Source organism: Mauremys mutica, chromosome 13 (genome assembly GCF_020497125.1).
Source record: "Mauremys mutica isolate MM-2020 ecotype Southern chromosome 13, ASM2049712v1, whole genome shotgun sequence".
NCBI lineage: Eukaryota > Metazoa > Chordata > Testudines > Geoemydidae > Mauremys > Mauremys mutica.
Window position 1 is genome coordinate 29693765 of NC_059084.1, and position 26807 is coordinate 29720571.

General features: G+C 55.8%; 1 protein-coding gene across 4 annotated transcripts in view; it reads right to left on the reverse strand.

Annotated features, from left to right (window-relative positions):
• The window catches only part of SOGA1 (suppressor of glucose, autophagy associated 1), an 89607-nt gene that overhangs the window by 51369 nt on the left and 11431 nt on the right, over positions 1 to 26807 (reverse strand). For all 4 annotated transcript variants that reach the window (XM_044986232.1, XM_044986231.1, XM_044986230.1 and 1 more), the window contains exons 2-3: positions 16011 to 16235; positions 7514 to 7672 (exon numbers count right to left, since the gene is read on the reverse strand). In XM_044986232.1, coding sequence (XP_044842167.1) covers positions 7514 to 7672; positions 16011 to 16235 — 384 coding nt within the window. The remainder of the gene's footprint in view (positions 1 to 7513; positions 7673 to 16010; positions 16236 to 26807) is intronic.

A 26807-nucleotide genomic window follows, 5' to 3' on the forward strand; every position in this document is an offset into this window, starting at 1 on the left:
GGCTGACTCCTGCCTGCCTGGGGCAGCATGGCAGATTCCTCTGCTCAGGCGAGGTGCCCAGGTTGGATGACCATCTCTCAGGAGGGGTCCCAGAGTTCTTTATGCTTTCCCCATCTAAATGGGCAGATGCAGGCGGTGCCCAGGTGCCACCATTGGCCCAGGAGAGAAGCAGCTTTGCTGCTATAATTCTTTTACCAGGCTGCAGGAACAGATTTTGTTTTACCTGCTGATTCCGGAGGGGGGGGGGCAGCACAGGACTTGGGTGTGCGTTTTCGGCTTGAGGAGAGAGCATTATTCATTGCTCTGCAGCCATTATAAGACCAATTCGATCTCAGTCCCCAGGGCTGCAGCTCTATTTTACTTGCCCAGGCAAAAGATCAAGCACTCCTACAGGGCTCAGAGGTCGAGTTCTCCCAGGCAGGCTCTGAAACCCCTGGTCTCCCAGCTGCCTGGCTCCGGCAAACCCAGTCTCCTCACCTCAGCCTCCTGGAAATCCCAGTGTAAGATTGCCAACCACTGCAGGAAGTGACAGGTTGAGGGAATGCAGACGCTCCTGGGCCTCTCCACCAGCAAGGAGCCCACAAATCACGTCAGCACCAACATGCCAGCTCCCCTTTGCACTACACATATTGGCCCATGAATCCCAGATTTCTCAGTACTGGGGACAGAGGGACTCCAGGGAAAGCCAGAGCCCACAGCTTCTGCCTCTGGTCCCTTACACAGCATGGAAAGGAAAGAGGCATAGAGCAGCTGAATGCTGCAGAGATGAAGATGGGATTTGGGGAACGGCTGATTGAGAGCTTTATTCGATTTATCACCCGCTTTCAGTCCTGCAGCCTGCTACAGCTGCAAGCCTCTGAGGAAACCAAGCGGCTCTCTGGCCCACGTGGTTTCCTCCCTCCCCAGGGCAGCATGGAGCTGGCAGGCCCAAGCACTTGCTGATACAAGATGTAAGGGGTTTGTTACAGACATCCCTCCTATACATCTACTAAAAATGCAACTGCCCCCAACCACCACCACATTGTCCACAGCACGATGCCACTGAGCCCCGAGCCATCACGCTCCCCCAGGTAGCTGAGACAGGGCAGGGCTCGAGGCTAGGACTCGGGCCATCCAGGCTCAATTTCCTGCTCTGTCTCAGATTTCCTGTGTGCCCTTGGGCGTGCCCCTTAGCCTCCTGGGGCCTCAGGTCCCATCTGTGCAGGGTGGGTCATCACAAGCCTGCCCTGCTTCCTGGGGCAGTGAGGATAAATGCATGGGAGATGGTGAGGGGCTCAGATACTGTGGGGAGGCAGAATAAGTATCTCATAAGCAGGAGAGACTCGGACTGGGCATCCAGTCCCAAGCTGCCTGGCCTGACTTTCTGCACCATCCAGCAGGGAGTGTTTGGGTAGCAGACAGTGAATTCAGGGAGGGGACGAATGACCCAGATGACCCTCCAACACCACAGCAAGCACCTGCCGGCCTCATCCTCGCTACCCCACGTAGGGCAGCAGAACTGAAACCTGGGTAGGTGTTCCACCAGCTGGCGACTTCACAGGACACCACAACCATTTGTACGGCAGGTTTCATTCTGGCCACATGCGCAGCAGCCTGGCCAGCTGTTCAGGCCAATCCAGCAGGGCAGCAAAGCTGCTGGTTAGCCCTGGTTCTCCGCTCAGTAGCAAAGAGGGTACAGAGGGCTTGCTGGGCAGCAAGGGTAAGGCGTTGCACCCAATGACGAACCTGCCCAAAGATGTTCCCAACTTGTTCCCTACCCACAGCAGCTTGGACAACCCAGCTTCCAAGCAAGCAGCACCCGGGGCTCTGTCTGACCTCCCGGCCCGGGGTTGCAGCTGTGGGCCGTGCTGCCCAAGAGGAATTAAGACCCCACCACACACGCACACACACACGCACACACCTTCTGGGCTAGTGCTCACTGCCTGGGCCTTGCCATGTCTGCGGCTGCACACAGAGCAGGACCCAGGAACAGCCTGGCAGGGTCTCGGGAGCAGGCACTGCTACCTGGAGGAGTCAGAGCTGGGAAGGAGAGAAAAGAGGGGAGCTGGGTGGGGGTGGCTGGAGGGAGGGAGAGAGGGTACATCAGCCGGGGAAGGTGGCTGTGGGGGGAGTCAGATAAGCAGGGAGGAAGCGGGGGATGCCTGGGGAAAGGGGCTGCCCCCAGCACACTCAGAGCGAAGAGGGCCTGCTGCCTGCCCAGAGACACTGCGTGTGGGAAGAGTGGGCTTGCACCTGACAGGTGAGCAGGTTGCTGGGGCCTGCCGGGGGAACGTGCAGCAGGCAAGGCAGGGGCTGCTGGAGAAGGGGGCAACTAGAGCAGAAGGATATGGCGGGGCCCCAGAGGTTGGGATACATTTCAGGTAAGTGGCAAAACACACGTGCTTATATGAGTGAGCCCCAAGATTCTCCATCTGTGCACCCACAAACCTGGGGCCTGGGCCGGCACAGGCTCTGTGCACACCACTGCTTGCTGCTGGGTAGGGTTAGCTCCAAAAATACCCTGGCCCTGGAAGCACCAATGCGTCCCACTGCCTAAAACCCACCTGTGACTCACCAGCTCCGAGTAGGGGAGTGAGCGTGGTTGGGATAATGTCTCGTGGCCATGCCCCTCCCACTTCCCTCACCGGCTGGGGGTGGGTCTGGCTGGCAGGCAAGCAAGGTAAGTTTAGCAGGTGCCATTTGGCAAGCCGGGCAGGAGGCAAGCCAAAAGGGAGGAGGGGGCAGCAATGGGGGGCGATGACCAGAAGGCATGTAGCCATGGGCACCGAAAGGCACGTGCAGATTTTCAACATGTTGTGGCTTAAGCATGAGCAGGAAGAGACGCGAATGCCCAGGTGGGCAGGGGGAGCCTGCGGGTCAAGGACCCTCACTGCCATTGTTTAATGTGCAGGGCAGCACACAGGATGCAGAACCATGGCAATCCCTGCCCCCGCGAGCCCTGCACGTAGAGTGGTGGTGAAGAGAAGGGCGTGCAGCGGCCTCTGAGGCTCATGATCATCAGCTCTTTGCCAAGCAGATTGCTTGGGGAGCCTCACACGCAGAGGCAGTTCCCCATCATGGATGGTGCAGAGTCAGGTCCCAGGCAGGCATCATGCTCCTGAGCTGCTCCTACATTTTCAGCACATTACCTCCTTCCTTCCCACCAATGTTCACAGCTCTTTTCAAAGCTGAATTTGATTCTTGTTTTCCCGCCACTGCTGCCTGCTCCTGGTGCAGAGAGCCATGGGAGATGGGGTGGGGAGGGGGAAGAGAAGCCACACTGACTTGAAGGGGACAAATTTCATGCCACTTTAGTGCGTCTTGAGAAACCCTCCACTGTGAGGCACCAGGTCTCCTGCTCCTCCCAGATGCAGGCACTTCTCCTCGCCCAGGGGAGCAGCCCAGCTGCCTCCTCCATCCCACAGTCCCAGCAAGTGTTTGGTAAGCAGCCCTGCCAGCCACACTGCTAAATCAGGGACACTTCAGTAGAGCAGTGCCCCGTGGATGCTGTCCTAAACACGTGCTGCACCAGAAATATTCACAAGCTGGTGCTAGGACCCAGCAGCCAAAGAATGCAGCTAAGCAATGCAAGCCGCTGCCTGTGCCAAGGTGCTGAGATCTAGGCCACTCCTATTAAGGACAAGCCCATTGTCAGGGCTGCTGCTGCTGCTACTGGGAAGCCCACATGCAGTGAGCAAACCCTCCCAAGGGAGCAGGACCACACCACAGGTTTCTCCAATGCTCTTGTGACACCAGCATGACCCTGGAACAGGGCTGGACCCGGCTGCCCCACCCCAAGGCCAGAAAAATGGCTGGGCAAGGTCTGGAGGGGGCGTCCCTGAGCCTGCGATATCAGCACCACAGTCACATCAGTCTCTGTTGCTGGGGTGATGGTGTCGGCGCAGCCATGCCGCCAGGGATCACACCAGCACTGCTGGGTAGCAGCAGGACTGTGACTGCTGCGCGATGCTGGGTTCAGATTAACATGTCAGTCCTGCTGCGCTGAGCTGCAGCACGTGGCTCCGCTGGGCATCAAGACCAGGTCCTGTGTCATCCCCCTCCCGCCGCCAAAGGGCTCAGGCTCTCCGGGAGATGCCTGGGAGAGGAGAAGATGCACGGAGCCACAGGTGTCGCGGTGCATGCGTTCGGTGATTAACTGGCCTTCCCAGTATTTATCCAATTATGGGAGATGCTCTTCCGGCTGCAGAAATAATCAGCCTCTAATCCCCTTAGGGGCAAGCCTGTCCCTGTGCTGAGCCTTGGAGAGGGGCTTGTTTGTTTTGCTATTAACCAGCTCGACTGCTGTGCTGCCAACATGCGCCTCAGCACAGGAGGAAGAGGCGGCTGGGGCTGTTAACTCACTTGTTCAGAAATCCTAATGAGACAACCAAATGAATCACTGAAGCTGCTAATGAGGAACTGGGACCTTGCTGGCTTCGGGGTATCCACTGCATGGACGTGCCAGCCCAGCCCAGCCTCCAAGCTCTCACTAGCCCAACTCCTTTGCTCAGCTAGCACCTCAGCCCAGAGGAGCATCACGGTTTGGACATATTCAAAGAACAGCAGGCTAAATAAGTTAGCAGCCAAGCGTGAGTTCCCCAGAGGATGCCTGCTGGAGTCAGGACCTGACCCACACCTGCACTTCAGGTATAAGCCATTGAAAGGGCAACAAAAATGATTAGGGGGCTGGAGCACATGACTTATGAGGAGAGGCTGAGGGAACTGGGATTGTTTAGTCTGCAGAAGAGAAGAATGAGGGGGGATTTGATAGCTGCTTTCAACTACCTGAAAGGGGGTTCCAAAGAGGATGGATCTAGACTGTTCTCAGTGGTAGAAGATGACAGAACAAGGAGTAATGGTCTCAAGTTGCAGAGGGGGAGGTTTAGGTTGGATATTAGGAAAAACTTTTTCACTAGTAGGGTGGTGAAGAACTGGAATGGGTTACCTAGGGAGGTAGTGGAATCTCCTTCCTTAGAGGTTTTTAAGGTCAGGCTTGACAAAGCCCTGGCTGGGATGATTTAGTTGGGTTTGGTCCTGCTTTGAGTAGGGGGTTGGACTAGATGACCTCCTGAGGTCCCTTCCAACCCTGAGATTCTATGATTCTATGAAAATACACAGCTCCCAGCTGAGAAGAGATTTCAGCCCCTGCTCATCACACACCTCTGAAGCACAGAGTCCTGAGAGCTGGCACAAGGGATGGTTCTCCCCAGCTCACAGGGGACCATCGCCAGGGGCGGCTCTAGGATTTGCACTGCCCCAAGCACAGCGGCACGCCGCGGGGGGTGCTCTGGCAGTCGCCGGTCCCGCGGCTCCGGTGGACCTCCTGCAGACGTGCCTGCGGAGCGTCCGCTGGTCCCGCAGCTCCGGTGGACCTCCCGCAGGCATGCTTGGCACGCTGGGGTCTGGAGCCAGCCCTGACCATCGCAGCCCTCTGTAAAGGAGGCAGGAGAGTTTGGCTTTAGCTAAGACACCTGCAGTGGGCAGTCTCTCTCTCTCTCTCACACACACTCCCTATAGATTTGTCTCTGGCACATCTGCAAGCTTTCAGGTGCGTGGGGAACAGTTTCTAGTCATGCTGGCACCTCCAGGTAACTGCACATTTCCCTCAGAGATGACAATATTCTGCACTTATCTAGCACTTCCTCTCTCAAGCCCCTTCCCCAGGAGGGTCACCATTAGCACCTCCATTTCACAGATGGGAAACTAAGGCACTGTGGGGGCAGCAACTTGCCCAAGGCCACGAAGCAAGTCAGCTGCAGAGAAGAGAGCACAAGCCACATCTGACTTCAAGCCCACTACTCCATCAGATCACAACTGCCCCTGGGGCAGCCCTGAGGACCCTAGATCTGGGCAGATCCACCTTCCTAGTCAAGCTAAGGAGCTTCATCTTCCTGTCTGTAGCCTGCCAGGAAGCCTGTGAAGATTAACAAGAGGGACTTCAAAGACCAGTGCACTGGCCTTTCCTCCCACCTGCCCCATTCATGCACAGCTGCTCAGAATAAGAAATGAAACGCAGAGGCAGGAGGACAAACCCAGCTGGGCTGCATCTAGACTGGCAAAGAAACACAAAAAGAACAGGAGTCCTTGTGGCACCTTAGCACCTAACAAATTTATTTGAGCATAAGCTTTCGTGGGTGACAACCCACTTCATCAGATGCATAGAATGGAACATATAGTAAGGAGATACATATACATACAGAACATGGAACGATGGAAGTAGCCATACCAACTCTAAGAGGCTAATTAAGTAAGTAATTCCATCCTGCCGATCTGGACCCTTCCCCGCCGCGCGCGCGCACACACACATATATTCAGCGACCCCCCCTTGCTTCCTGCCCTGAACTACATGTACTGGCGTTACTGTCAGAGGTCAGAGCGTGGCAGGGAGGGTGGGCCCTGCAGAAGGGAGGAGCAGGTCAGCTCTCAATGCTCCTCTCTGGCCTGCCCCGCAGCCGCCTCCCCTAGACAGCCCCTGGGGTCCTGCGGCCAGCCCCAGCTCCCTGGCTGAAGGCAGGGGCTCAGGGCAGAGCCCAGACAACGCATGCTGGAGAGAGGCCATTCTGGGAGGCTGCAAGGCCAGCAGTGCTCTCCCAGCCCCACGAGGCAGGGCATGGTGCTGATGCTGACTGGGGCATGCATGCTGCTGTGAGGCAGCCACACCGGTGGGGGGTGGGGGGCAAGGGCAGCACGGGACATTCTGGAAATGGGGAGGGAGAGGGGGCTCTATGCCCAGAGTGACCCCAAACCTGGGCTGCTGCCAGGAGCCAGCTCCCCACCATGGCACATGCACACTATCCGTCACCCCCTGCATGCACTGGTTGCCCGGTGCATGCATGGAGCCTCCCTCTCCAGCTCAGTCACACACACCTCGGGCTGAGGTTTCTAGGCTCAGGAGGGGCTGGTTTCCCACTCATATGTTGGGAAAGTGTCACAGTCCCTTCCACCAGCAAACAAACGCACCCCCTAAGGGACATCTGCTACAGCTCCTGGGCTTCCCACCCTGGCCCCACTCACCAACCGTCACAGGAGGACGGAGCAGTATTTATTAGGCCATGTCTATGGAGCGTTTCCCCACGGGCAGCCAAAGCCGCTGCTGTCAAATCAGAGTGCTGGAGGCACCCGGGTCAGCTCCTGCCACTAGGGAGGGCCTCCCTGAACCTTAGCGAAGCAAATCCCAGCAGGGCTAGTGTCTGGTGGGGATGGAACAGAGATCTCACAAGCGACTTAGCGGAGGCCCTAGGCCATTGAGGCTCACAGAGAGGAGACAGGCACTGCCCAGGGCTTGCAAACCGGGGGGAAGGTTAAAAATATTTTGATGGCAAAGCAGATTCCATTTAAATGAGGAGAGCAGAGAGGCCCGTGGATTCCCAAGGTGCAAGGAGACAGGAAGCCTTCTATAGGCAGAGAGCCTGTAGTCACTACCACTAACAGCTGGGCTGGCTCCCTGGTACCCCAGGGACACATAAAATACCCGCCACCCCCACACAGCAGGGTGCATACACACTCGCTCCTCCATGCAGCCCGACCCTCTCACCTCACGCAGTTTGTCCATCTCATTCTGCAGCACCTGCTTGGCCAGCTCTGTCTCGATCAGCCTCTGGCGCAGGTCTTCATTCTCCTCCTCCAGCTTGATCCTCTTCTTCTCCACCACCTCCAGCTCGTTGTGGAGCCGCACAGAGACGTCCTTGGCCACCTGCAAACAGAGCAGGGCAACGCTCAGGCTAAGGCTCATCAGAAAGGGCGGGAGTAGCATCTCTAATGCCCCTATGAAAGCAGTGCTCAGTGGGGCAGGCAGGACTGGGGCCCATCATGCGGGGATGCTCTACATGCACACAAGGACCCAGACACTGTCACAAAGGGCAGACCAGGCTAGAGGGCTCTAACATTTCCTCATGGCTGGGAACAGCTTTTCCATCCATGTAGACTGGGGATTTAAAAAACAACATGCAAACATAGCCACAGTTTATCTAGGGCCTACAATTTGTGATGAGCAGTAGCAATTAGCCAGGGAGCAGCAGTTCTCAGGGCTGGGCCGATATGCCCACCCCTAAGCGTGTGGGAAGTCTGCCCTCTGAGCCCTCTCTGGGCTAGGGGTTTGCTGCTCTCACTGAGGCCCCCCCCGTTCTCTCCTGCATGGGGACAGCCGCTGGCCCAGCTTCCCAAGAGGACTTCCCAAGGGTGCTGTCGCCAGCAGCGCGTTAGCCACCCTGCTGTACTATGTCAGGGGCCTGGCAGTGCTGGTGGCAGCCCCAGGAAATGGGAACTAGTACGGGATTGCTATTCGAACCACTACATTGATTCAAACCTCAGCTCCATTGAGAACGGAGGAAGGAACAACTGACGCTGGCAAGAAACATTTATTGTCAGTCGTGCACAGCAGAGAGTGCAAATTACAGGGGCCCAAAGCGTAGCAGCCGATGTCCCCAGTGCCCGCAGGCAGCCCCAGTCCCCAGGCTGGATCCCCTGGGCGGCACGGAGCAGGAGCCAGCACGGATCATTCAGTGGAAACACTGGTCCAAACAAGTGGAGAGCTCAGACACGGGGACAGAGCGCGTCACGACCAGAGTGAAAATGGCCATGGGGGAGTCTGTAACTGCTGACACAGCCAGTGGGCAACTGGCACAGCTCCACTGTACTGGCCACAGCTCCTGGAGGGAGAAGAGTCACTAAAGTGACAGTGGGTGACTCAGCAAGACACTCTGACAACTACATCTGAAGAAAAGCTTATGCCCAAATAAATCAGCCAGTCTTTAAGGTGCCACCGGACTCCTTGTTTTTGTGGCTACAGACTAACAAGGCTACCCCCTAATATCAGACAACTACAGAGAGCTCTGCAAACAGGTCTGCCTAGCCAGACAGAGTGCTCGGGCTGCCAGAAGGGCCCGAGGCAAAGGCAGACCCGAGCCCCAGGCAAGGAGGAAGGCCAGTTGAATGGATTTAGATCAACTGACCATGGGTTTTAAACACAAATGTATCCGTCACACCAAATGGGCTCCTTTGCTGGGTTCCTGGTAGTCCCCCAGGGCTGAATGTCTGCGTCTGTGACCCTAATCACTCACCGCTCACAAACCCACACCTGCCAATCCCAGTGATGGTTCTGTCTCCTGGCGTACCACCCGGGCCCTGGGAAGGGACGCTGCGACCGGGCAGCACCAGGCTGTGCGCTCCTCAGCAGTTAGGAGGAGGTTAGCTCTGGTCCAGGATAACACCACCGTCCCTGTGCAATCTGCCAGAGATCAGCACACTTATCCTAGGTGGGGGCAGCTGGCACAGCCATACATTGGCACAGCCACACGCTGGCATCACACTAAGCCAATGAGGGGGAAGCCATGCCCACCACGTGGCGAGCGCCTCCCAGATTCCAGCAGATTGGAGAGAGAGACAGACAAGGCTCAGATGGCAACACGCACACTAATAACTCACATGAGCTCCACACGCTTGTCTCTCTGCTGGAGGGCGCAGGGTGTCTGAGAGCCCCAGAGAAGGGGATTTATACCTGGGGGTCCTTCCTGTGCTGGGCAGCCAAGCCCTTTTCTCCAGGGCACCCATGGACACAGGCAGCGGGGGACGCCAGAGAACCACCGCGCATTCCTATACCACCATTTTGATTTGCTTCTGGCTCTTCCTTGGGCCAGCTGCTTCCCCAGCCAGGAGCCCTCGTCTAGGTGACTCCATCTCACCTCCACGCCGAGTCAGGCCTGCACAGCCCCAAAGGCTGGAAAAGCCTTTTCCCTCGATCCTGGGGCACCACCCTCAGACAGCGGCTGTGTCTGAAATTGGGGTGGCTTCCAGCTGCAGTGCAGAGAGGGAACCAACAGGGCGGCATCTCCATACCAGGCCAGGCCGGCATGGGAACCTGCAACATAACAGCTGCAAAGGCTGGGGGGAGGGGAGGTCCCAAGGCAGCCCTGACAGGCTGGGCGGGAGAGTGGGGGTGTGACACACAACTGCACAGTGCACAGCTGAGGGGCCAGGTGAAGGAGATGCCCCTTGTTTAACCTTCCGCAGTTATTTGTGCAACGCCCCAGCGTACACTGGTCTCTGGGAACCAGCAAGTGAGCTGTGAGGGCACTGCTGCATGGCAAACAGCACCCTAGGAATGCTGGCATGGCTGTGAGTCTCCATGGGGAAGGCGGCTTTGATGAGCAAAGTGCTTAATTCCTGTGCGAGGGAATACGGCCAAGAGGCAGCTTCTAGGAGTCGGGGGCGGGAGGTGTAGGGACAATACAGACTGACACACATATTGGAGCAATCGCTCCCAGCTCCTGCTCCCAGGACAGAGCCAGACCCTGAAGCCAGGCACCCTGCCTCGCCATTCACCTCCCTGCTGCAAGGCTCACGACAAGGGAACAGGAAGATGCAGCCAATGCCTGACACACTGATCCCCACTCTTGGACCCCGACCTCCAAAGCTAAGCCAAGCCTTCCACCCTCAGAACACAAGTGTCAGCGTCTGGACACATCTCCAAGGCAGAGCAAGCAGGCTGTGCCGGGTGGGGAGTGCAGAACCCGGGGGAGACAGGGACCCCGCTCACGGCCCTGAGATACAGCAAGCTGATTTGATAGGCCTGAACACCCAGGCCTTGGCCAGCTGCAGAACCGGGCCTCACCCCTGCTGCTCTGGGGGCTGCAGTCTCACTGACGCCCACAGTAACACTAGACAGCACCACTAGTCACATTGCCTGTGGGTGCCTGTCCTCCAGTCCCCTGGGGTAGCTTCCAGAAGCCATGGCTCCTGGGAGATTTTGAAAGGGCTTCCAGGAGTCCAGGGAATTGTGGGACAAGAGATCAAATTCCCTAATCCCGTGGCATTGGTCACATTTCCTAACCCTGGTCTCAAGACTGAGGCCAGGGCGTGTCATGCAGATCCACAAGGGCTCAGGCTCTCTCCAGGGCACTCAACCCAGCACCCAGTCCACTACACAGGGGCCGTGGGAAGGCGACTGCCACTGGCTGCAGCTACACTATCTGGCAGCACTGCACAAGGGAGCTGGAAGCATGAAGCCAGGGTTGCTGTACGTCAGTGGAGCAGTGCAGGGGGCCCAGAAGAGGAACAGCACGAGGGCAGCAGGGAAATAAACCCGTATGTTTGGGTACACTGGTTGCAGAGTTCTGCTCTATCAGCTCTAGCAGGGTTTGTCCCCAGCAGGTGTGGGCAGCAAGAGACTCGCTTTTAAATACACACTCAGACTTCGCCTCATAATTACAGGCCAGTTAGCGCCGGATGCTGGGGAGGAGCTGCCATCACTCACTTGTGGCGTGTTTCTTTTCCAGGATCAGCCGCTTTCTGGTGCCTGGGGCACTTGGCAACCCAACCCCTCCTTTGTGTAAGGGCCCTTGTTTGGCTCAAATTCAGACTTTGCTCAGCTTCCTAACGCGAGGATGGAAAGGCACTTCATGGCCACAGGACAGCCAAGTGCTAATCTAAGCAGCGCGGCTGCGGTGCCTGCTCTCAGGAGAGCCACTGGGGGGGAGGGGAAGGTGCCGCCTGGGCTCTGGCTGTGCAAGAGAGATTATAGAGCCGGGGCATGGAGACTTCCTCCTCTGTATGCGCAGCAGGGCAGGGAGGGGAAGCCAGGCCCTGCCCAGCTGCTGCAGCTACCTTCTATTTCTGCCCCTCAGTGACTCTGCAGTGTGAGCTCTAGGAGCCATTTGGGAGAGATACATCTGGCTCCCTCCAGCCCCCTGCCTTAGTCCTATGTCTGCTGATTGGCCCCGGGAGGGAGCACGGCCAGGCCAGGCACTCTGCCTAGGGAGCAGACAGCATTGGAATGGATCCAGAGAAGAGAAAGGGAGGGACAACGGTGCCCTGTGAAAACCGCACGCTGGCAAAGGCAGGCCAGGGTCTTGCCCACTAACCCTGCCAAGCTGCACAAAGGCAACAGGGAGAACACAACATCTCTGACTCCAGAGAGGGGAGTGATACGGCCCTATGGGGATCAGCAGACACTGCAGAAAGGAAAGGTTCAGGGCCAAGCTGGAAGGAGGGGCCTGGTTCCAGCTCTTCGCAGGGTTGCTGATTTGGAGGCCTGGGTTCTCTGGGCGATTTGGTTTGCAGGGAATCTGAAGTTGGGAGCAGGGGTGCGGACTGTCAGGTGAGAGTCAGTAAAGACTGTTAACAATCCGGCGCTTCCTCCACGTCAGCAGCTGTCTGCTCCCCTTGTTATCTGCAACCCAGTGGCTTTAGAAACCCCCATGCTCCTGCTGCAGAACCTAAGGCAGGGGTGGGCAAACTTTCTGGCCCAAGGGCTACATCGGGGAATAAGAATTATATTGTGGGCCATGAATATTCACAAAATTGGGGTTGGGGTGAGGGAGGGGGTACACGCTCTGGGGTGGGGCTGTGTAGGAGGGTTCTCTGGCTAGGACCGAGGCGGTCAGAGGGTGGGAGGAGGATCAGGGCTGGGGTAGGGGTGCGGGTTCTGGCTGGGAGTGCGGGCTCTGGGGTGGGAGTGGGAATGGGAATGAGAGGTTTGGGGTGCAGGAGGGTGTTCTGGGTTGGGATCGAGGGGTTTGGAGGGTGGGAGGGGGATCAGGGCTGGGGTAGGGGGTTTGGGCATTGGGTTTGCTCAGGGGTGCAGGCACCGAGCAGCGCTTACCTCAAGCGGCTCCCAGAAGCAGCGGCATGTCCCTTCTCTGGCTCCTATGCAGAGGCGCGGCCACGCAGCTCTGCACGCTGCCCTGTCCAGAGGCACCGCCCCTGCAGCTCCCATTGGAGAGCGTTGAGGAGCCGGAGCGGGGCCATGTTGCGGCTTCCAGGAGCCATGTGGTGCGGCCCTGACCCAGCACCCCGGCCGGAGTGCCAGAGCAGGGGCCGGCTTAAAATGGCCGTAGTTTGCCCACCCCTGACCTAAGGGTATAGCTACACTCCAGTGCCTCCAGCTGCATTGCTACAGCACTGCTGCTTCCTATATCAAAAGGGTTTTTCCATCGCAGTAGTTAAGCCACCCCGATCCCCACAGAGGAGGTAGCTTCGTCGGCAAGAATCCATCTGTTGACCTAGCTCAGGGGTTCTCAAACTGGGGGTCTGGACCCCTCAGGGGGTTGCGAGGTTATTACGTGGGCGGTCGCAAGCTGTCAACCTCCACCCCAAACCCCGCTTTGCCTCCAGCATTTATAATGGTGTTAAATATATTAAAATGTGTTTTTAATTTATAAGGGGGGGCCGCACTCAGAGGCTTGCTATGTGAAAGGGGTCACCAGTACAAATGTTTGAGAACCACTGACGTAGCTGCATCTACATCGGCGGTTAGGATGACCTAACTACGTAGCACAGGGTGCAGAATTTTTCCCCATCCCTGAGCGATATAGCCAGGCCAATGTAATATATTTACCTATAGACCAGGCCTTAGGTTTTTAAACTTTCTACATGCAAAGGTCACCTGCCAATAGCGAACAGCATTTGGCTGATCCATGGTCACCTTCCCAGTGGTCTTGAAACTCATCAAGAGCTGTGAATTGCTCCATTCAGCAAAATGGATGTTAACAGAATGGCAGTTGAAGTGCCAACACTTCTCTGTTTTACTGCTGATCACTTCAGCAGGAACACCTGGTAAATGTTCCTGTCTGTTGGTCTTGGATGCAATGATCGTTACTGGAGTGGAGAGCAACCAGCTGAGGGGTGCTAGGAATTAAAGCCCTACAAAATTCAGATCACTTCTGCTCTACTCTGTAAACCAGACTTCAGCGACACCAGCTACAACCAACAAGGGCTCAGCTCTGCCAGTGTGGCAGACACATGTGGTAGGAGCCAGGAGACAGACAGACAGAGACACACACACACACACACACAGGCTCTACAAGGGCTTCACCTGGAGCTGGGGAAAAGGGGAGCCATTTCCTGTTGTCAGGAAGGCTCAAGCCTCTGACCTAGCCAGGCTCCAGGTCACTGAGCATGGCCAGCACCACCACAATGGGGCGAGCTGCATCTTGGAGCGACACTTCCCTGGGAGACCTGCAGGCTACAACTCTGCAGCTGGAACAATTCCCACACACTCAGCGAGGGTCAGAAAAAGCTGCAGCTTCATGGCCTGCCCAGCTGTACCAAACCAGCCCTCTCTCCTCCGTCTCCCTCCACACTCTCTCCATCCCATCCTCTCTCCGCCCCCTCCTTCCTGTTTTCCTTTCTCCCTCCCCCCCAGCTCCTTTCCCTGACCTCTTCCCCACATCTGTCTCTTGCCCCCTTGCTGCTTGTGCTATTCCCAGGGTCACTATGGCCCCATCCAACCCCTATCCCTTCAGCCAGGGAAGCTCTAGGAGGGGTCCTGAGGCTGGGACCATGCTGCAGAGGGCACAAGATGACACAGCCGTCCATCCAGCAACGTGGGTGCTGCAGTGCCGAGCCCATGCAGCCCCCTTTCCCAGCTGCCTGGGACAGGCATTAGCTAGCCCAGACCCTCAGCCAGCTCCCAGGTACAGCTCGCCCTTGCTGGTCCCTTCAGCTGTTCAGCTCCAGGATTCGAAGCAGCATTGGTGGGAAAGCAAATCCCTGCCTGAGAGGCCAGGAGCCCCAGACCCGCCACGTGGGTGGCCACACATCAGGCTGGGCGGCACAAACAAAGGGGCATTCGAGGGAAACGACAGAGGAAAACATGGCTCCTGCTGCAGCTCTGCTCCCCGTACCCCGCTACCCCAAGAAGAAAGATGCTGCCATGGGAGAGGGGAGCCCAGAAATCTCAACCCAAGGCTCCACCGTGCAGAGGAGGGAAGGGGGATGCAGGGCTATGGGGTCACAGTGTCAGTCCCCCTCTGGCAGGGGGGGTGGAAGAGGACCTTACAGGCTACCTGCAACGTGAGAGGAGTCCAGTGGCCCCTGGGACTGGCCAGTTCAACCCCTCACAGCCAGCCAGCGTGGAGGGGGCCCATCTGACCCCCACCCTGCCCATCCACTGCCCCTCCCCTCACATTGCTTGGGCCAGAGAGAAGCCCACCCCTCCAAAGGGCCCACTCCTCTGCTCCGCCCCAGGGAATGTAGGATAGCAGCCCCCAGCCTCCACAGGCCAGTAACTGCCACAGGGCCTCCTTGTCACCCCGACAGCGTGGGGGGGGCACTTCCACACCCAGCTGCCTTCAGAGCCACAGCAGCAGGGTTCCCACTCCCAGCCACCCAAAGAGCAGCAGCGGGCCCTCGGGCCCTTGCCTGGGGCAGCCTGCCCAGTGTACACCTCTGGCTGCACATGGTACCACCCACCCCAGAGCCAGACTCCACGCATGGGCCTATGGTGCCTGATGGCTAACGCAGCCCAGGGCATTCAGCTGCACTGGCACCGTTATGGTCACTATGGTTACGCCCACACTGCAGTCATATGGTGCGACGCAGCACATGCAGGCACCCGAGCTAGTGCTGATCCAGCTCACTCCAAGCACGCCAGGGCGCAGGGTCCGCACACCCGAGTCAAGAGGGGCCGGGCAGGAGCCAGAACCCTTCCCAGACTCCCGGGAATGTTCCTGGCTGCAGGAAACAGAGCCCTGGCCCCACGGCCTGGTAACGACTCGGGGAGGGAGGGGGGAGGAGGGGGAGATTACAGCACCTGAGCCACTCCTCCAGTCCTGGGCCATCCATGGCTGGCCTGGGCTCCTAGTACTCTCACCCACCGTCCCTACACTGGTTTGTCTCACCCACTTGTTGGGTCTTGCCCCTATTAACTAGGATTGGAAATGTCTGTGGCAGGGGCTGTCTCTCCCTGTGTGTCTGGACACCACCTAGCGCAGCAGGGCCTGGGCCTGGCTGGAGCCCTTGGGTGCATCTGCAGTACAAAGTCCCTGGCACGACGGGGCCCCAGTCTTGGCCAGTCCTTAGGCACTGCCACAATAAACATGGTTAATAAAAAATAATCACCATTCCGACAGGACCACACGTTGGTCCTGTCCAACTCAGGGGCCCTGCACACGCCATCAGCCGACCTGGCAACATGACCCCAGAGATCTCTCTGGCAAGGTCCCCATCCCTGCAGCATCTGAGCTCCCACGACTAACAGCTTTCTGTCCCCTGAGAGCAGAAGCCAGAGCAGATGTGGCTTGAGCCCGTCTTACCTTGACGTCTTGCTCCAGGCTGTGGATGAGCTCGCCATCCACCTGCCCAGTCTGTGCCACGCGCAGGCTGCGGCGCTCCGCTTTGCGCAGCCGGTACTGCAGGATGCGACAGGTCTTGCTGGCCTGGTCCAGTTGCTGCCGGAGCTCTTGCAGCTGGTACACATCCTCCTCCATGTAGACGTCTCTCATCTCCAGCATCTCTGCGCGCAGCTCCTCAATCTCATCCTGAGAGAGAGGGACACGTGCATCAGAGAGGCCCACTCTTTACAGGAAAAGCCCCCACCACAGATCACCCACCCAGCGAGCTCCAGTCTCACCTTGGGGGGTGATGCCAATTCAGTTTACCACAGCTCCAGCGAGCACCAGACCACAAACACTGGTGCCACTGTGATCTCATAGGCGGGACAGTGTCCTCACAGTCCCCAGGGGCAGCCTGCAGCTCCAGGAAGAAGGAGCTACGGCCCCACCTGCCTCTCAGGGCCCATGAATGAATTTATTCATAGATCCACAGCTTCACAGGCCAGAAGGGCTCACTCTGATACCTAGCCTGACCTCCGGTACAACACAGGCCAGAGACCAGCCCCACAATCATTCCTAGGGAAGATCTGCTAGAGAAACAGCCCATCTTGACAGAAAAATGGCCATGGATAGAGAACCCATCAGAACTCTCAGTAAATTGTTCCAATGGTGAATTATCCTCACTGTTCAAAATGTACATCCTATTCCCAGTCTGAATGTGTCTATAGATTCATAAGCAAACAAGTCATCGCTGACAGCAAGACCCCCTGCCCCAGCTTACCTACCCCATTGTCTGGGGTGCATTGGATAATTATGTGATTTACCAGAGGAAAAGCCAGGATTAGAACTCATAACCACCTTGCCCCTAACTGCAAAGGCAATCCACTAGCCCACACTGCCTCTTGGGCCCACACTAGGATGGAACCCATACCCTTGGTATTATCAGCACCAGGCTTTACCCAGCTAAGCTAACTGGCTTGGGGCACCCAACTGTGTGGCACTGGAAGATGCAAAAGCTTTGCTGTTGGGATCGGAGAAAGCATAATAGTGCCGCAGAGAGAGCTCTGCGCCAGCCAGACCCAGGAGGGGGACAATTCCCCTCCCCTGCAGCCACTAGGGTGGTGGCTGCTGACACCCGGGGGACTTGGGCCAAACTGTACAGGCCCTTGGGATGGCTTAGAGACAAGTTAGGGGAGCCGCTGAAAGGGTGACAGGTGCAGCCCAAGTAGATCTACGAGGCTGTCTAGGAGCCTGGAGGGGTTTGCAGAGAACACTGAGCCTATTACAAGCCGCACCCGCAGTCTTCACTGGCCACCACCAGTGAGAATAGGACTTGCCCTCTGCTAGCACCGCCCACGCACACTCTTTCTTCCAAATCCCTTGGCAAGCAATCAATGGTGAGGAACGCAGAGAGGCCCCTCCCCCATTTGCTTTCCCTAGACTGGATACAGGGCTGGAGGATTCAAGGTTTTAAGAAGGCTTTGTGTTTCCTGCTTGCTTTTTACATCTGAAATCCTGAGACTGCATCTCCTCTGCGCCAGCAGAGCCTGGAGAACTGGCAGGGCCATACCGAGGGAGACCTTTGGCCCACCAGTGACAGGGGAATGGGTTTGATCACACGGCTGGGAATGCTCTTTCCATTTTTGTGTGTGTTTTACTCAAACTCTTGGGAAACAGGAGAGAGAGAGAGACTCTCTCCTTGTTAAAGATTCGTTTCCCCAGTGGCCCCTTTCGAATAGGGCTAAGATAGCTCCCAACTCACAGGATTTCTCCAAAGAGTCCCACAGCTCCATTACCCTCAGCTTTCTGAGGTGAAGAAACCAAACTCAAAACAAATAAAACAACAAACCTCCCAGCCCTTCTAGACCCCCCCCAAAGGCACAAACCCTCCTCCCAGGTCACCCCCGAGCCTCACGACCCCCCCTTTGAGGTAGGGCAATATTATCCCATTTTAGAGATAGGGAAACCGAGGCACAGAGTCATTCCATAACTTGTCTAAGGCCAGGGGCAGAGCTAGAATAAAACCCAGGTCTCCTCCCACCCACGCTGTGCTTTTACCACTAGCCCATCCACGCGAAAGATGAGGACCCATTTGCTTCGTTTCATGCTCATCCCTTGCAGCAGCCACATGGACCCGTGACACGCAGCCCCAGCACGCTGGCTCCGTTCTGTCCCAGCACTGGCAGCTCCACACAGGCCAAGGGATGGGAGAGAATCACAGCTACGCGAGTCCAGTCGGCCTCTCGACCACCCCGTGCTGTGACTCCCATCACCGACTTGCCTCCCTATGCTGACATGGCTAATTAGACCTGGGTGATTATGACTCACACACCGTGTCCAATGCGGAGATAAAAGAAGGCAGGGGTTCCTATGCAGCAGGGAAAGATCCACACAGCAGCATTACCAAGGACCTGAGTTCAGCCTCCCCTACGGTTTTGTCGTTATACCTGCTGGCGAAATCAGTGCTGTCCCATTTACACAGATCTCTCCCCAAAGGAACGTTAAATTGCCCAGCCCTGCAATAGCAAGCCAGCCCGACCCCTGCCCCATGCCAGCAGGTGCTTTCCAGAGGGGTGGGCGAGGGATTGCAGCCTGAGCCCCCAAGAGGCTGCTGTCGTCACAAGGAGTAATAGAGACGACCTCACATGTTGGGAGCGAGCACACCCCCCAGGGATAGCTCCAGCCTCCCCCTCTGGGGCCCAGCTTGCTCCCACCATCCACCAGCTTGGGACACACGCCCTGGACTCAGACTCTCACCATCGTTTTGCACAGCACATTAGGTGCCAAGGGCGAAAGGACAATGGCAGTTCTCTGCCACAGTCCACGATGCACTAGACAGTGGCTGGCCATGTGCAAACTCCTGCTCCTCTCCCTACCATCCCCAGCTGACCTGCACACAGTGCAGGAGTGCAGCAGGCACTAGGCTGACCCAGCCCAAGCCAAGGGGCCAGGAGGCTCAACTTTGTGCGATTCATTCCCTAAGCACATCCCCACCTGGGCCCCGGCAGCACTGGATGGGCCACTCCTTCAGCTGTGCTCCCGCAGGGGTCAGAAGCCTTTCTATGCCATTTCCAAGAGAAGGGCCCAGGAGAGAACACCTCCTACATGGGGCTGTCAGCCCCAAAGCAGCGGCAAGAACTGCTTAGGGTTCTGCAAGCTGTGGGGCATCTCCTGCCAGTTCCAGCGCTGAGCATATGTGTCGCTGTGCCCAGGCTCTGGAAGGGGCGGGCAGGCAGCCTGGGCTAGCAACATGGGCAGCACGGCCCTGTGCCATCAGCCTGGGAGATCTCAGACATCCTCACGATGCACGTGCTCCCACTCCATGGGCCCTGGAGTCTGCCCCGAACAGACACACCGAGAACACAGGGCTCGCTAAAGCAGCCTGCAGCTAAAGCTAACCACAGGCTTTAGTTCAGTGCTCAGGCCCCTGCCAGCTGTTAGCAGAGGGCACAGTCAGCTGCTGTGAGCCAGGACACCTGGGTTCTATTCTGGACTCTCCCGCTGCCTCGCTGTGTGACCCTGGGCAATTCACATAACTGCTCAGTGCCTTAGTTTCCCTTTCTTTAAAATGGAGCTAAAAAAACTTTCCCTGCCTCAGGCACATGCTGAATTAGCCAAGGTCTCCTTAGGGCTACAGAAGAGCAGTGTGAATAATAAAGGGCTCCTGCTTTTTCTTTAGCATACCCAACTCACCCCACTGTACCAACGGTGCACCGCTGCCCATGTCGACAGCCTGTGAAAGAACATGGCACTGACTCTCTGGGTACCTATGCTCCTCCACACTCACACCACACCGCCACACAACCAGCAGGCCCCTACTCACAGAGAGCTGGCAGTAATTCCAGCACACCCAACTCCCCCTGCAATGACAGCATGCTGAGTAACCCTGACATCCCACAGAAACAAATCAAACCTGAGAGACTCCAGCAAGGGCGACAGAGGGGGAGGTGCAACAAGGGGCCGCAAATATTTACAGTGAAATAAAAAGGAAGGAGGCGGTGTGGACAGGAGAAGCACAGACAGAAGCAGCAGCTAAAACAAGAGCAATGCAGGTTGACAAGGAAGAGATCTTTCGGCAACGCAGAAGGCGGCCCTGGAGCGATTCACAGAGAGACTGTACTGTGCTCCAACCTCTGACCCAGCCCAGTGAAGGGTCCTCAGCCCAGCCCTGCTGCCTATGAGTGTTCTTGGAACACACCCCAGCACAAAGGGGATGCGATGCTCTCCCTGCGATGGTCAGAGGGGGATCACAGCAGCAGCAGGACCTGTCAGGGTCTGCAGCCCCATTCAGTTTCTGGGGTTTCATTGCCATGCAGAGAGGCACATCCGCACCTGGGGGGGATAGTGGGACATTTACCAGCCCCCCCATTTCCCCCAAGCTGGAAAAGAAATCAGGCCACGGTGCTGGGCTGTCTCTTTGGACTCAGTCAGTCTCAGGTGAACTCGCAGCCCTGACGCCCTCCAGGAGGCGATAGCTTTGCAGGAGGAGGCCTGGCGCCTTATGGCAAAGGAGCCAACACCAAGCAACATTAACACCAAAGTGGAAGGTTAAAAAGCAGATTGTGCGCGCATCCCAGGAAGGGATCTCTGCTAAGCAGAGACCTCAGCTAATCCTCTAGAGGTCAATACAGCGTGTCTGACTCCCCTCTGTCTCAGGAGTGCCCCCGCAGCTCCACTCTGCCCCTGGCAAGGCAGCACCAGGCACCTCCTTCTGAGCCTTCAAACAATGGGGCCTCCTTTGCTAAGGAAAAGCTCAGGGGCAGTACTGCCTAGCAGACTGAGCTCAGGACAGGGAGCCAGGAGCTCCCAAGAGGCTGTCTTGGTTCACTGGCTCAGATATCCACGGACCTCCTGACGCATGCAGAGTCCAGCGCTGCACACCAGGCGAATGACTGCATCTGCAAATGGCTGACTTGACACAAGCATAGGGCACTGCAGGGGTGAACAATCACACGCTTAGATTCCTTAGGAACCTGGCTGGCTGCATGGCCTGGGGCAAGCCCTGCCACTGCTCTGCCTGAGCTCCTTTCTCCCCAGGACTAGGCTAGTCCTTAGTCAGCTCCCTCCCTGCCACATATGTAAGAAGTGCCTTCAGTATGTACGGTGCTAGGGATTCCCACGCGGCCAGGTGAGAGAAAAGGCCTTATTGTGCACAGAACACAGACACCAGCCATTTCCAGTACAGGTTTGGTCCGAGCAGGATTCCCACGTGGGAGCAAAGGGAGGGGGAGAGAAGGCTAATACAGCAGCTCTTCCCATCCGTATTCCACAGTGTCCTGGGTCCCCAGCCCAGCTTCTCCTGCCTCATCCCACTGGAAGCTCAGAATCCTGCACTGGGAACATCACTGTCTGGTGCCACAGGAACAACCAAGCAGGCAAGGGATCCGGTGCAGGATGTGGCAGGAAAGCCTGGGCCAGCTGGGAGGGGCGAAGTCCCTCCCCAGACTGACAGGTCCGAAGGCAGAGAGATGGTAATGCAGCGTCCCTCCCCTGACAGGTTCCACAATTCCCATCCAGATGGCAGCACACAACCCTAGGCGAGAGGGGAACTCCTCCCTTTGGGCTTCCTCCAGTTATTACCCATCGCCCGCTCTAGAGAGCGCTCGCACCAGCTGGCACTCCTGGTTGCCCCAGCTGCAGGACTCCACCGCAGACAGCAGGTCTCTGCCGTTCCTCTTCAGGTCACACTTCTTCCCTGAAACCCTCAGGCTTTTACTGAGTGGATTTTGGGGGTGGGAGCAGGGATATAAAGTCCCTTGTTTTTCCAGGCCAATGAGTCACTTGCTGTGATCAGCCGCAGAAAGCCAGTCATGGGACAGCACCCATTAGAAAGCCTTTTGATTGAGCCAGCGTGAAAAGGGGACATGAACAATGGCTTAGCAGGCCTGTCTCAGCCAGCATGTCAACTCAGATGATAAAACAAGGCATCATCTCCCAGGGCACCAGCTTGATCTGCCATCGGGAAGCACTCGCACAGCACTCTCCCCCTCACTTCAGTTCTTGAATTTGCTAAGTTATGCGATGCAAACCCCTCAGCCGCCACCCCAGAGACCCATAGCATGTACACAGCCCTTCCACCGGGTATCCCAGAGCTGGGCTCTGAACCCCATTCACAGATGGGGAAACAGAGGCTCAGGGAGCAGGTCCCAAGTCGTCCCTGCCTCCCACCTTCTGAAGCCATTTTCAGCCAGTCAAAGGGGGTGAGCGGAGACTCCTGCTCTGGTGGCATTTTACAAAGGTGTAAAGGACAACACAAAGGGCAAGGCAGGGTCACCAAGGCACACGATTTACGCAGGGTGATTAACAGAGCCCACCTCCTGCCTCCCAGCCCAGGGCCCTGGTCACACCGCCCCCTTCATGCGGGGAACTTCACCACAGTAACAACAGAACAAGGTACTGGGTGAACGAACGTGGCCCAGAGTTCTGCTCCATGTTCCATGGCTGCCCTGATGGGAAGAGCCCTGGGGCAAGGGGTGTCTATGTGCTGGGCAGCACATTGCTGGTGCTAAGTACATACATAATGATACAGGTGTGCTCTGCAGACTACGGGTCCTAGCATGCCATGCTCCATCTCTCTGGGCAGAGGCTACTTGCATTCCTGAGACTTGTGGTGTCCAAGGTGCATATTAAATAGGAGGCCAGCCACAAATTTCCTCCATTTCATGCTCATTGCCGGTGAAACATGGCATGAATCTGGCCAACGGGAAGACTCCCCAAGAGCCTTCTTTGTGACCTGTTCAGTCAGGACCCACCTTCCTCCCGCACCGACAAGCCTGGCGCCTGTGGCTCCCAGCCTGCCAAAAGCCTGGCCCAGGAACACCCAGAAGGCTGAGACTCACCAGAGTCCCGAAGCTGGGCGGCTATGGGGACCAGTCACTGTTGCTGGCAAATAGAGACTATCAGCCAGGCAATCCAAGATTACCTTCCAGCAAGGCTAACCCAGCTGCTCCTCAGAGTGCAGGGAGAACAAACAACCAGATGAAATGAGAACTCCTGAAATGCCAAAGGAGAGAAATCCAACCCAGCTCACGATTCCAGGTGCCGTTTTGTGCCAGGTTAATCACCCATTGCCACTTGTGGGAGCCAGCAATCGGAGAAAGCACCAGGCCAGGCCATCGGGGCAAGATGCATACCACTGCAGGTACACATTGGCATTAAAAACTGAAAAGAAAATCTTTGTGCCAAAACGACCCATACAACTGGCTCCCACTCACTGGGCTTTTGACTGTTCCCAGGGGCTATTCTGGATCAGAGCACCAGGGTAGAAATGCCATCGCTGTTTGGAAAGGAGGAACACACAGTGAGCTCTTTGGAACAGCAAGTTCCAGGGGGCAGAGCGGCCTCGTGGGAGACATGTTTGGAGAAAGGATCCTTAGCAATGAAGCTGCCTTTTAGCAAGAGACCTGCATTGTTAAGAGTCGCTGGGACTGCGATTGCATCCAATTACACTCAGCAAACAGCCCTGGGGAGCAGTGCGGATTGAGCAGCCGTATGCAATCATGTAATGAAAGGCTGTATCACAGGGATGCTTACCCACCTTTGGAAAGCCCTATATAGCTATTATTATTAGGAGTATAATAAAGGGCAGGAGCTGGAACCGTACAGTACAGAGTACAGCAGTCCAACCCCCAACCCCCACCCTTCCCAGTGTCCAAGTATAGCGCGCAGGTATTTCTCTAGATCAGGGGTCGGTGACCTTTCAGAAGTGCTGCACCGAGTCTTCATTTATTCACTCTAATTTAAGGTTTTGCGTGCCAGTAATACATTTTAACGTTTTTAGGTCTCTTTCTAGAAGTCTATAATATATAACTAAACTATTGTTGTATGTACAGTAAATAAGTTTTTAAAATGTTTAAGAAGCTTCATTTAAAATTAAATTAAAATGCAGAGCCCCCCGGACCGGTGGCCAGGACCCAGGCAGTGTGGGTGCCACTGAAAATCAGCTTGTGTGCCGCCTTCGGAAAGCGTGCCATAGGTTGCCTACCGCTGCTCTAGATGAAATTGCCTCCAATATAAAACCAAGGGAAGGAAATTGTTACTCCCAAGAACTCCATGTACACATGTGATCAGCTTCAGAAACCAAACAAGTCTCAAACATGTCAAATTAGAGACCACCAACCCAAAATGTAACCACTAGCTCTTCAGACGGTCTGATGCAAAAAAGAGTCTCTTTCTCGTCCACCTGCAGCATCACAGCTAGGCAGCAACAAACCCAGGACACACACAGCGAGTGGTGTGGGCATCACTCTGTCCTGCTGCTCCACTCTTGAGGGCAGGCAGCAGATGGGAGTCCTCATGTCTCAAGAACTAACATGGTGGGCTGGAGGAGGGACAACTCAGCAGACCAACCAGGGAAGCAGCCAGTTCTAAGCTGGAGCCTTGCCTAAGTCTGCACTGCCCCTTTAAGACAGAGGTGCCCCAAATTCACCCAACCAAGAGCCACACTGAGAGCTTGCAAGGACTCTTAAGAGCTGCACCAGGTGGCATAAAATGGAGCAGATGCTCTTTAATACAGGGCAGCATGGCCCCAGAGGGACAACAAGCCCCAGATTGCAATGCAGCCAGGCACCTCAGCTCAGGACCAGCATTGCATTCTGGGCCTCACATGTGGCTAGAAAGTGGCTAGAAAGTCTAAACTTATCTATAAATGCACATGATTGTTGCTCTGACTGAAGGGAAGAGAGCAGGAAATTGCACGGCCCACCTTTGGGCCAACTTGGCTTGCAGCGTCCCCAAATCCTCTTTGGAATGGTTTTAGTAAGAAAAGTACCAAATGGTAAATAAAGCCATCTGCTTCCTCAGAAGCTCAGCTTTTGGAAGTGAGTGAACAAATGTACACCTGACACGTGTGCCCACAGCGCTCACGCCTTGCGCATGCTGGGGATTCGTAACTGCACTGCTGAGCTTTGCACGTGCATGAGAAGGGTGCAATCACACATTTGAAAATGTAACAGTCCTTCCCTCTGAGCAGACAGCTGCATCGCCAGTGCCAGCGGTCTAGAGAATGACTTCTGTACAGAGCAGCCTCCCTCCTCCTGCTCACAGAGTCAGAGATTCCAAGGCCAGAAGGGACCATTGGGATTGACCTCCCATATAACACAGGAGATGGGAACCTCGCCCAGCAATTCCTGCATCCAGCCCACAACTTCTGTTTGAGCTACCACGATCAAAACCTTCCAGAGGAAACCATCTCACCAGGTTTTGACGGAATTATTGGTATTGTCTTTTTTTAAAAAAAACACGTGAAGACAAAATACTAGAAAACATTAAATATCTAGAATGAAATCCAGACTCTACCACAGTCATTGGGAGTTTTGCCATGGGCCTCAATGGGTATGTCTATATTGCAGTTAAAATGCCATGCCAGCTGACTCGGACTAAGGGTCTGTTTAACTGCAGTGTAGAAGTACAAGCTCAGGCTGGAGCCTGAGCCCTACGACCCTCCCACCTTGCAGGGACCTACAGCCCGGGCTCCCGCCTGACCCCAAACATCTACACTGCAATTAAACAGCCCCTTAGCCAGAGCCCCACGAGCCCAAGTCAACTGGCACAGACGGATTTTTAATTGCAGTGTAGATAGACCCAATGGAGCCAAGGTTTCACCGCTAGGGCATAACACACCCATGTGCAGTCAACCCCGAGCTTATAAAGGACAGATCTTGCCCAGAAAATCTGATTGGTTTAAAAATAAAAATGACAAACTGCTAGGAAGCAGCGAGGAAAGCAGGCATATTCAATCTGGATTTCACTGGAGCATTCAATCTAGCATCTCATGAAACCTTTTATCACCAAATTAATTCAGACTGATTTCGCTATGAACGAGCACTGCCACGCAGACTGGCTCAGGGACTCCGAGCAAATGGTGATATATCGAATTCAAGAGAGGCGTCCAGCAAGAGAAAATTACACTGGTCCAAGCGCCTGGACTTTCTATATTAAGTCCTGGACCAGTGCCAAAATAGAACTGCTAGCCTGAGGGACCATTTAAGGACCAGGGTCTTGTGCAGCCCAGGGCTAGAAAGGAAAGCGCTCCGATTCCCAATGGTGCCTAGTGTTCCTTTATAACCCCAGTAAGTCATGGCGTATTACAGCCTCAGCCTCAATCATTCGGATCACCAGCCTGACTTTCCCACGCACCACCTGCTTCAATTCTGACCTGATTTTAGTGGCCACTGAGCACTGTTAGTTAGTATATTGGGTCAGCTCTCACTCTGTGTGCTACAAACTCATCCAGTTTCCAGCCAGGGATAAGCACTGATCTGTAACTTCAGGGGCTACTGAGACTATCAGCATATAAAACCCAGATGGAAGGGGAGTGAATTGGGGGCTGAAGCAGGGTAATGCTGGTTTACTGAATGTTAACAATGTAAAACAACTTCAATCGCATCACGGCAGCTAGACTTCATTGTATGCCTCACTAGGACAAGTCAGAGAGGCTGTTTGCATCCCATGCAGCTGCTGACATGGGGAGCTCCTCCTCCCGACGCACACAATGGCCCCTGGAGGTGAAGTGCAGAAAAAAATCAGCAGATTTAGGAAATGGGCTGATTTTATTCCACCTAACTTCCCTTCAGAACACACACACACACACACACACACACACACACACACACAGCCTTCAGCTCTGCCCCGGTAGTGATGAACAGGTGAATGCTGTACAGTTCCCACCTCTCAGCACTAGTGTGTCAGGCTTTCTGCAGACTCAGGTAGACAGTGCTGGCTTTACCTCTGGAAGGTTCACATCAAATCAAAGGCTCAAATCTTTCTGCTGAATTAAAA